The sequence below is a fragment of the Amia ocellicauda genome, chromosome 16 (genome assembly GCF_036373705.1).
Source record: "Amia ocellicauda isolate fAmiCal2 chromosome 16, fAmiCal2.hap1, whole genome shotgun sequence".
In the NCBI taxonomy this organism is placed as follows: Eukaryota; Metazoa; Chordata; class Actinopteri; order Amiiformes; family Amiidae; genus Amia; species Amia ocellicauda.
Window position 1 is genome coordinate 8,705,182 of NC_089865.1, and position 10,860 is coordinate 8,716,041.

The 10,860-nt window shown below is 36.9% G+C and overlaps 1 protein-coding gene across 1 annotated transcript; it reads left to right on the plus strand.

Annotated features, from left to right (window-relative positions):
• Nucleotides 1-16: 16 nt before the first annotated feature.
• On the plus strand, nucleotides 17-9,771 carry pnkd (PNKD metallo-beta-lactamase domain containing). The gene is made up of 9 exons (XM_066688072.1): nucleotides 17-198; nucleotides 1,022-1,137; nucleotides 1,489-1,601; nucleotides 2,120-2,178; nucleotides 3,836-3,928; nucleotides 5,421-5,584; nucleotides 5,834-5,920; nucleotides 6,104-6,219; nucleotides 7,164-9,771. Exons 1-9 carry the CDS (start codon nucleotides 38-40, stop codon nucleotides 7,335-7,337), a joined length of 1,083 nt encoding a protein of 360 aa, XP_066544169.1. The 5' UTR covers nucleotides 17-37; the 3' UTR covers nucleotides 7,338-9,771.
• Nucleotides 9,772-10,860: the final 1,089 nt, after the last annotated feature.

Below are 10,860 nucleotides of genomic sequence, written 5' to 3' on the forward strand. Positions count from 1 at the left end.
AACAGACAGCTCCGTCACAGGCCACGCCCACTCCGCGATGGCGTTTGCTGACTGGTCTGCGCTGCTGCTGTGCGTCGCGGCGGCTGCGGGGCTGCTCTGGCTGTGCCTCGGGTATAGAGGAGTGAGAAGGAGCTTCTGGATTAAGCATATATTCATGAGGGTTATGGCCAGGACGGAGAAACCACTCTTTCGGATCGCGTAAGTGCCACGCAATGACTGTTTCTCTTTCTGTCGGCGTTGTTCCGCATCCATATTGTTGGTACGCGGAACCAGTCGAAACGAGCTAAACTAGCATTTGTGTAATTGGCTTTACTGCGAACATCATTAGCCCCTGCTGTATGAAATAATTGTTAGCACTCTTCCTCTGTAATGCGTTGAGGATCGATTGATATCATCTCCCATCTGTGATTTGATATAGCTAATTATTATGTTAAAAGTTGCAATCATGATGATTCTTCTTTATCTTGATACGCAGATGAGAATGGTAGACCATAATTACTAAATTCCAATTACCGTCGCATCGAATTGTGCAACATTCTAATTCGTATTTGAATCAATGCACAAAATAATGCATACAAATATAGGATATTACTGCGTAGCATACGACAGATATGTGCTGCTTGCACCATAACATAAGCTTGACCAGTGGTGCACTGTACTGTACTGCACTGAATTAATAACCACGTGTGGATTAACAAAGCAAAATAAGTGTTTCCACTGTTCCCAGTTTAATTACCCTGTGAGCTCTAGAATAAAAATAATGAAGACATGTTACGTGTGTTATATCTTTCTGTAATACTGTTGCCTGACATGCACATCATTACTGTAAAATAGTGCTTTTGCAGTTAATAATTTACAGTCCAGTTCATTTATTACTGCTTGAGCATCAAATGATCGTTACATATTTCTCAATGAACTGGATTATGTTAGATAATCAAGAGCGTGAATTTAAAATGCAGTCCTTTGAGTGTGTTATTGAAACCCCTGTAATTATCCCTACATTAATGTACTTGTATTGCAGGTACACACTGTACACAAGAACTAAACTTGGGTACATGTTCTATAAGAGGCAGGTGAGGAAAGCCCGTGAACGATTTCCTACTGGTCATTCATCTGTCCAGGCAGTGGATTTTAATGGTATGTATCTTTTGTGTTTAACTTCATGTGTTAACCTGCCTTTGGTTCATGAATATACAGACCACATAGATAGTTGCCACATAGATATAAAATATACGTTACAATCATCTTGGGTTCTCTCCAATTCCTCCTGTAAATCACTTTCTTTTGTGAAAACCTATGAAACCATGCATTTTCATACCCGTATACTAATTGGATATAGTGGATATATTCTTCCTGAACCGTTACCTTGTTTTTACCTTCACAATCCCTGTGAAGTATCATTTGATTACTAGGCTGGATTATTTTTAATAATATAATTAAATTAGGCCTATATTCTGACTATGTAATCTATTAATTTGTTTCCCTCAGGTGTGAAAATTGTACCAATTCCTGTATTGTCAGACAATTATAGTTATTTGATAATTGACAAAACTTCAAAAGCCGCTGTGGTTGTGGATCCAGCTGACCCACAAACTGTCCAGGTATGTCACACGTTTTGGAGTATTTCTGCAAGTTTTAATGTGGTATCAAGTTTCATGGACCAAATCACCCTTTTTTATATACACATCATTCAAGTTTGTCAAATGTGAAGGCGTTTATTATTATTATTCAATCATAATCTATATTTACACAACTATTTAAAAGAGAGTGATTATTTCAAGGCAAACTCTTGATTTCATAGAAACTGATATATTCCCTGTCAGTCTTCAGACACACAGGAGGTTCTTTAACAAGAGTTGGATGGTTTGTTGCCTCTCTGGATGAATTCCAGATTGAAAACAATGCCTGCACAGATACAGCGGGCATGCTGACTGAAGCCTGGCCTCTGACTGGGTTACTGTAGGAGTTAGATGCCAGCCCATCTGGTAAACCTATATTGTGTATTTTATAAAAGACCACACAAAGTAGATCATTCTACGAAAAGATACGCCATTAATCTATGTCATCACAAAACTGTTTATTGATGAACATTAGAATTGAAATATATCTTTTCTTTTAGGCATGCCTCGAAGAAGAAGGAGTAACATTAGAAGCTATTCTGTGCACACACAAGCACTGGTGAGTAACATTTAGTTTGTTGTACAGTTTGTTCTAGCCTGTAAATCAGCATGACTTGAACTTTCCCAACATTTAAATTCCTGTTTGAACTGCATTAGGAAGTTTAAACAGGTTTCTATTGAAACATTATGGTATATTAGGCCTACGGTCAAAATATATTTTTATATTAGTTAATCAAGCAGTGCCTGACTAACAAAAAGTTATTTAGCTGCCTTCAAAGAGTCCTGTCTTTATACAGATTTAAATACATTTTCATAAGCCAGTTTTGGCAGCAAATGTGGATTAAAAAAAATGCTTTGCAAAGAAAGTGTCTAAATATAGTTACATTGATATGACTGATGATTAGTATAGCATGTGACTGTTGTCCTTTAAATGGTAAGTAGATTTTAAAATGGAAGGCATTTGAAGCATAGGATTCCATAGCACTTAAGGATAACAAAATTGCTATCCAGCCACCAGTACAGTGTTGGAGTACTCTGGGTTCGAACAACTATGCAGCTTTTGGATTGCAGATAGCCCTCTCAAAAGTTTCTTGACAATATTACATGTGCATTTATTTATATTTATTTTATATAGGCCTGCCTCAATTAACATAACAATTTTTGGCATCATTTAATATGTCGTATGCATTCATTTGTCCACTGTAGCTTTACCTAGATCATATTCATGTCAGTCAAGTTCAGATTGTATTCTGCTTAATTTGATAATAAAAATCTGAATATCTCTGAACTGCTATGCAATACGAAACTTTTATTTGCCATCGGCATTATATTTTGCAAAGCCATCAGAATGTGGTCATGACCATTTTTATTTTCTAAAAGATAAGCTTGCTCTTGGTTATTCTAGCTCAGAGAGACAGAAAATCGTCTGGAATGTAGTTTATACTGTGTGCCTCTGGGACTTGTGTATAACTGCACATTGTAGTCTTTTAGAATGTGTGAGAGCTCTCATTCTTCCTTGCACACATCTAAGTTCAAAGGTCTCATCATTTAGCAACACATTACCTTTCCTTACACCTAGTATGGCCACCTATTTTCTATTAATCTGTATTTTTGTATATTCTTTATTTGCATATTCAAATGTTTGTTTTAAATTCAAGCATTACAGCTGTCTTTGTTTGACTGTATTCAGGAGGACCCGATACTATCATAAATATATACAGTTAGGTCCATACATATTTGGACAGTGACACGGTTGTCAACATTTTGGCTCTGTACGCCACCACAATGGATTCGAAAGGAAACAATCAAGATGTGCTTTAAGATGTGATTTAATTCATGATTGTTAGTTTGTCCAAATACTTTTGAGACCCTAAAATTGGGGGGACCACATATAAAAATGGGTTTAATTCCTACACTGTTCACGCAATTTGGATGTAACTACCCTCAAATTAATGTACGGACTTAACTGTATGTATGTGTGTGTATATGTGTATATAGTGTGTGTGTATGTATCCACTGCTACCTAATCCACGCAGATATTACTAAGAAACTAATATCTGTGTGGATTATTCTTCTTTGTTGTGTCCCAAACATGAAAAATGTTTCTGTTTTAGTTATTACTGTTTTAAGTTAACTCTTGTTTTATTAAATCAATTGTTCAGATATTTCTGTATCAAATAAATAAGTTAGTGTTCATATAATTGTCTTGTCTTTAGGGACCACAGTGGAGGCAATAAAGGCCTTAAAAGACTGCACAGCTCCTGTCGAGTGTATGGGAACGCCATGGACAACATTCCAGGCCTTACTAAGTAAGTTCTGAGTTTAAATGCACATTAAATCATGAAGTGTCATTTTTGCTATTATTTTGACAAACAATGCTTTTTGTCTAAATTGAATTGTGACACTTTTTTTTTTTTTGTCTATGCATTGTTAGTGCTTCTTTTAGTTTAGTTTGAGGTCGTAAACAGATCAGATATAATGTGGATTAACCTGGGGAAAAAAAAGTTTACTTCACATCAGATTGTCTCCTGTTAATTAAATCAATATTTGGGTTACAGATGGAAACTTCTAAAAAGACACAGCTGCTTCTCTAGTTTTACATCTTTAAACAGTGGCTGGTTGCAAATTCGACTTATATTATGACATTGGAAATAGCTTGCATGATAAGTGAGGTGTTATCTGAAGGTCTGGGACAGGGTGTACTCATAGTAGGGTATACTCATCGTAGTCTTTGCACATTTGCCAACCATGTTTTTGGAAGTTTCACAAATATTTTCTAGTTTTTTCATACTGTTATACTGCAATTGGATATTTTGTACAGGACAGACAAAAAACAGTAATGCTTGGAATTTCAAAATAACAAGTCAGGACATGTAATTATTGCTGCTTTTTCTTTATCTGTGTTTCTGAAATGAAATATTCAAAGGTGATGCTCAAAGTATACTTTTAAGATGTGTACTTTAGGACTGGATTCTGATTAACTCTTAACTAAGTTTATTTATTTTAGGGACCAGTTTGCGAGTTCTGAGCATTTAACCAGAATATCTTTGGTTAAATACCATATATATTTTTTGTATTTCAAAGCTGTTGGTACTAATTTATATAAAGCTGCAATTCTGATAGGGCTACAAACCATCTTTGATACTATACAGAGTCTGTGATGATTAAATTTTCATATATATGGAGTTTTGAATGAAGAAGCAAGAAACATAGTCTTGCTTACCTTTGAGTGGAAACTTACCGAAGTTGTATTGTAACTGATTGTGGCATACTGAATACCCCAATCTCTCCCTCAGGCTATTATAGCCCCAAGCCAGTAAGGAGTGTACAAATGAAGGCATGTGAAACCACTCTATTATCACATGTGCGGACCCCTGAGTCAGTAATATTGACTTATTGTGAGCACAGAATGAACCACTGATTTGGCCAACTATGGTTTAAGTTGTCAACTGCATGGTCTTTTAGGTAATAAAACCATTGGTGCATACAATACACAACCTTTTTCAAAACTGAAATTCCCTTAACGGTGAGCAGTGTATATATTTCTGTTAATAATTTAATACAATACTGTAATATGTATGATATATGGTTTAACCTAACCAGATAATATTTGTTTTGTATTTCATCATGAGTTAAGTGTACATTTTTACATTTTAATTCATATTTGCATTATTCTTGTGTAGTGCAATGACTAAAGTTAAAGCTGCTGAACTGAAGTTGGACCTTGTTTGTGTTACAATCAAACTTGTGGAAGTCATGCGGTGTGGTGCATGACTTCTGTATTTTGTGTTTGCATTTCAGCCCTCTTTCAGACAAAGGTTCGATAGATGTTGGGAGGATGCATTTCACGGCTTTCTTCACGCCAGGGCACACTGTTGGTCACATGATTTATCTGCTTGATGGGAAGTCCATTGATGGCCCTTCTAGTCTCTTTTCAGGAGACTTGGTTTTCCTCTCAGGTTGTGGTGAGTGTTTGAAGATCATACGCTTCAGTGTTTTTTCTTTTTACAACTTACACCTTTTTGTATAACTACACCTTACAGCATACCTGGAATGCATAGGTCATAATCTCATTGCGCTCATGTCATTTTTAAATGATAAAGATTAATATATTATCTTCCTATGTCTGTGTCATCGTTGTTTCAGTACAGTAGAACAGTCAGTTAATGTGTGTGATGAGCTCTCCTCACATTATTTTTGTTTTTTGTTCCTAGGGAGAATGTTTGAAGGGAATGCTGCTACTATGTTGTCATCCCTGGATATTGTCGCCTCTCTGAGTGATGACACCCTTTTGTGGCCAGGTATATACTTCTTAAAGTGGTGGTATGAAAGAAAAAGGGTTCTATTGTTCTGAAAATGGTTTCGATATAGCTACGTTAAGTCCATTGTTTAACCACTTTCAAAATTGTTCATCAGCCATTACCTTGTTGTCCACATAACATTTCAATGAGTCATGAAACAAGCCTTTTATTTATGTACCATAGGGCATGAGTATGCAGAAGATAATCTGATGTTTGCTGCTGAGATTGAGCCCAACAGTGCTGCCAGAGAAAACAAATTGCAGTGGGTCTTACGGCAGAGAGAGCAGAAATTGTGTACGGTGAGTTGTCAACATTTTCCAAATAGACCTTTATTAAATTGAAGCTTTTCAGACACACAAACACACACACAAAACAGATTTAGGCTACAGCCATCCCTGGCTCCGGTGGTAAAGCTCAGTGAGACAGCAGCTTATCAGTCACTGACAGGACTTTTTCCATATGAATGAGTTCACAGAAGCACTCACATGTGTCTATCTTATGAACAGCTCTGTTTTCTGTTAAAGCCTCAATCTGTAAGTGTATGCTGTTTTCAACGGATTGAGGTTGATCACTGTATAGAAGAGTGTGTGCGGATAGAACTGCAGCAATATTTTGCTAGGTCTAAGATAAATGTAATGCATAAAAAAATACGATAAACAGAATTATCTCTGGTGAAGATCAGACTCACCCAGCTGTTGACGAAATCGATGCAAGCTGGAGAAAAATGGGTGTGGATATGTGACGTGGAGAGAAAATGATTTTATCCTGTGGGAATGGCTCAGCAGATGCACTCAGTTTAAGCTGTTGCAATTCTGTTTAAGACAGATCAACGTACACGCCAAACATTTTTTAATACTGATAGACTTTAAAAGAATGAGACCAAATCCAAGATACTGAAAAGGCGCATTAATTCATCCTTATGAGACGGGTAGGTTGTATTCTATTTTTATTTGGCCAGAAATATGTAAAATGTGCATCTTTTAAACTATTTTATGTTTTAAGAGGACAATTTCTGAATGTAGTCAAAAGGACAGTTGTGATGTAAGCAGCAAAACCACCAAAACACTGATACAAATATGCTGCTGAAAATAAAATGATTTCATGTTTCAGTATCAGTTTCAGCAATGCTTTTACAAATCAGTACGTTTTCTCTTCTACACAAATTAAATGTTTCGAGAAGACTGGTAAATAAGATGAATGACGAAGTTACAGTATTGTATTGTATTGTATTGTATCTTGATAGTGTCCATCAACTATCCGAGAAGAGAAGGAGTACAACCCCTTCCTCCGCAGCCATGCCCCCGAGCTGCACCGGGCTCTGGGACTGCAGCAGGAGCTGGAGGAGGACTGGGCACATTTCAGGGCCCGTGTTCTGGAGGAGGTGCGCAGACGCAAGGATGTTTTTAAAGGCAGATAGTACAGATGCTGAGCCTGAAAAGGGGAATAAAGACTGACTTCAGAATGCAGCTTTTGGTTTTAAAATATATTTTGATTACGGCGCATGTTGGGATTACATTCAACAAAGATTGTGTGTCCACAATGAAGTACTTCCGGAGGATTAGTGGTAGGAGTGTGTTACAGACCACCCAACTCAGATATTCAACAAGATGTTGCATTGTACAGTGTAATCAGGACTGCATGTAGCAAGGATGTGGCTGTTATAATGGGGGATTTCAATTTCCCAAACATAGACTGGGAAAGTCCAGTTGGAACTACAGAAGCAGAAATAGAAATGGTTGAGATGGTAAATAACTGCTTTCTAACTCAATTTGTCAGGGAACCACCCAGGGAGAGAGCATGCTTTGACTTGATATTTTCAAATGACCATGATATAGTTAGAGGGACACTAGTTAGAGAACCAATGGCAAACTGTGATCACAATATGGTTAGCTTTGAGGCATACTTCCAAAAAACAAGGACCAAGTCTAAAACAATGATCTACAATTTTAGAAAAGCTAACCTTGAAGGTATGAGGCGGCACTTAGAAGAGTTAGACTTGAGCACACTGGTTACAGACTAAGTTGAAAATTGATGTTATATTTTAAGAATATACTACTTTACTACCAAAACATAGCAAATTGAGGACCAAAAAGAAAAAAAGAGATAACATGCCACAGGTTAACAACCAGTCCAGTCAAACCCTAAGAGATATCAGGATAAATGAGGAGGAAGTACTAAAGGGACTAGCAGAATTAAAAACAAACAAATCACCTGGACCAGATGGTATATTATTTATAGGCCGCTAAGTCAAATATTCCAAATGACACTTAGAACAGGGGATGTGCCAACTGACTGGAAGACAGCAAATGTCATACCAATCCACAAGAAAGGGGACAAAACTGAGCCAGGAAATTACAGACCAATCAGTCTCACCTGCATCACCTGTAAAATGTTGGAAAAAATTATAAGACAGAAAATAGAGGAGCATCTTAATGAAAACCATAATCTTGGAGATAGTCAACATGGGTTTAGATCATGGCAGATCATGTCTTACTAATTTATTAGAATTTTTTGAATAAGCTACTTCAGCTGCAGATCATGTGAAAGCATTTGATATGATGTACTTAGCTTTTGAGCAACGACTGATCCTCTAATTGGAAGCTGTAGCCATTCAGGGTAATGTAAGTAGATGGATTATGAACTGGTTGATGTATAGGAAACGGAGGGTGTCGATTAGAGGAGTCTCTTCTAACTGGAGTGAGGTTGTTTAGTGGAGTTCCACAGGGATCAGTATTAGGGCCTTTGCTTTTCTAATCTATATTAATGATCTGGACTCTGGTATAGTTAGCAAACTTGTCAAATTTGCAGATGATCCTAAAATAGGTGGCTCAGCAGATACAATCTCGGCAGCACAGGCTATTCAAAGGGACTTAGATAATATTCAGTTGTGGGCCGACACCTGGCAGATGAAATTCAATGTGGACAAGTGCAAGGTATTACATGCAGGTAACAAAAATGTCCACTATAATTACACTATGGGAGGAATAGAACTAGATGAAGTAACGCATGAGAAAGACCTAGGAGTCTATGAGGACGCCTCACTTTCTCCATGCAAACAAATGTGGGCAAGCAATAAAGATGGCAAACAGGATGTTAGGGTATATTGTCAAAAGTGTAGAATTGAGAACAAGGGCAGTGATGTTCAGACTGTACAATGCACTAGTTAGAGCTCATCTGGATACTGTGGACAGTTCTGGGCTCCACACTTCAAGAAAGATATCGCTGCTCTAGAGGCAGTTCAGAGGAGAGCAACCAGACTTATTCCAGGTCTGAAGGGAATGTCCTACTGAGAGACTGAGGAACTGAACCTTTTCACCCTGGAACAGAGGAGACTACGTGGGGACTTGATCCAAGTCCTCAAATTCATGAAAGGCATCGACCACATCAAACCAGAGAAGCTTTTCCAGATCAGCAGGGACACACGGACCCGGGGACACAAATGGAAATTGGGCTTCAAGGCATTCAAGACAGAAAACAGGAGACACTTCTTCACACAGAGAGGCGTCACAATCTGGAACAAACTCCCCAGTGATGTGGTTGAAGCTGAAAATTTGGGAACATTTAAAAATAGACTGGATAGGATGCTTGGATCACTTAGTTATTAATGGATACCAAACAAGCACGATGGGTCGAATGCCTCCTCTCGTTTGTAAACTTTCTTATGTTTCTTAAGTTTTAAGTGATTCCTGTGGAATGGTATTTATCTTTCATGAGCAAGAAAACTCCACATTAACTTTAAATGACACAAAAAATAAGGGTACATGGATATTATGAGTTGACATTTTCTGCATGCTGTGATCTGTGGAGCTGAGAACATGGAACTGATTTAATTAAACAAACGGGATACACAATACACCGTGAGATTGAGTAGCTGCTAATGTTTTTAAATACAGAGCAAAGTTATTTAGTATGTGAAGTATATTACAAATGAAGAAATTATTTTGTATAGATTGTTGTCATGCTTTTAAGTGTTAAAAAGTGATTAATGTATACTACTTTATGAAACCGATATATTCCTAAAGTTACTTAGACTGTAGGGTCAGTTTAAAATTCTGTAAAATACAAATATTTTGTTATACTGGAAACACTGGGTTTGCAAAGTTAACAAACTACTGATAATATATTAATGTTAATCCTGGCTTAAGTATGGTTCTCCCTAGTTTAAACGCAGAAAAGTGAAGTGTGCGTGTGATAATTGAACCTGGGCAGCAGTGTGGAGTAGTGGTTAGGGCTCTGGACTCCTGCATTGAGGGTCATGGGTTCAAATGTATGTATTTCACTGTAGGTAAAACAATAATGTGACATACTGGAACAATTGTAAGTGATCTCTGGATAAGGTTGTCTGCTAAGACATACATTAACTGTGTTCACAACTGCAAGGTTCAAGGGTACCCTACATTTAAAAATAAAGATTGATCCAGTAGATTTTGATAAGCTCAAAACTCAACTCAAAAGCACTTCTCTTCATCTGACCTCAAAGTATTTCAGTATTCAGTGAAGATCAGATTTTGTGTGTGGTGAATGTTTGTGAGAGACTACCAAAACACATTAACTTAATTTAATCCTACATTTGACTGAATAGAATAATGTATTTAAATACTTTTAACATGGCATACAGAAAGACATATATGCTGTCTAAGTATGATTATTAAATATCTCTGTTTATCCCCTAAACTATTTTACATGGTACTTCTTGAGCTACCAATAGAGTTATAGAGTGACATTTTGGGTGCCAGAGACAACATTCCTTTGTATTTTTTTGTACATTTGTTTGAACTTTAAAGGTACTGAAAAAACTATTTTAATTCTGTAAAGAATAAAAATAATTACGATAATCTTTAAAGCTGTCCTGATGTTGTGTTTATTTGTGAGTTCTACCTTTGAACACTGTAGTGATGTGGGTGAGATATTCATTAAACCAAAGTCCTTATTGAGACTTT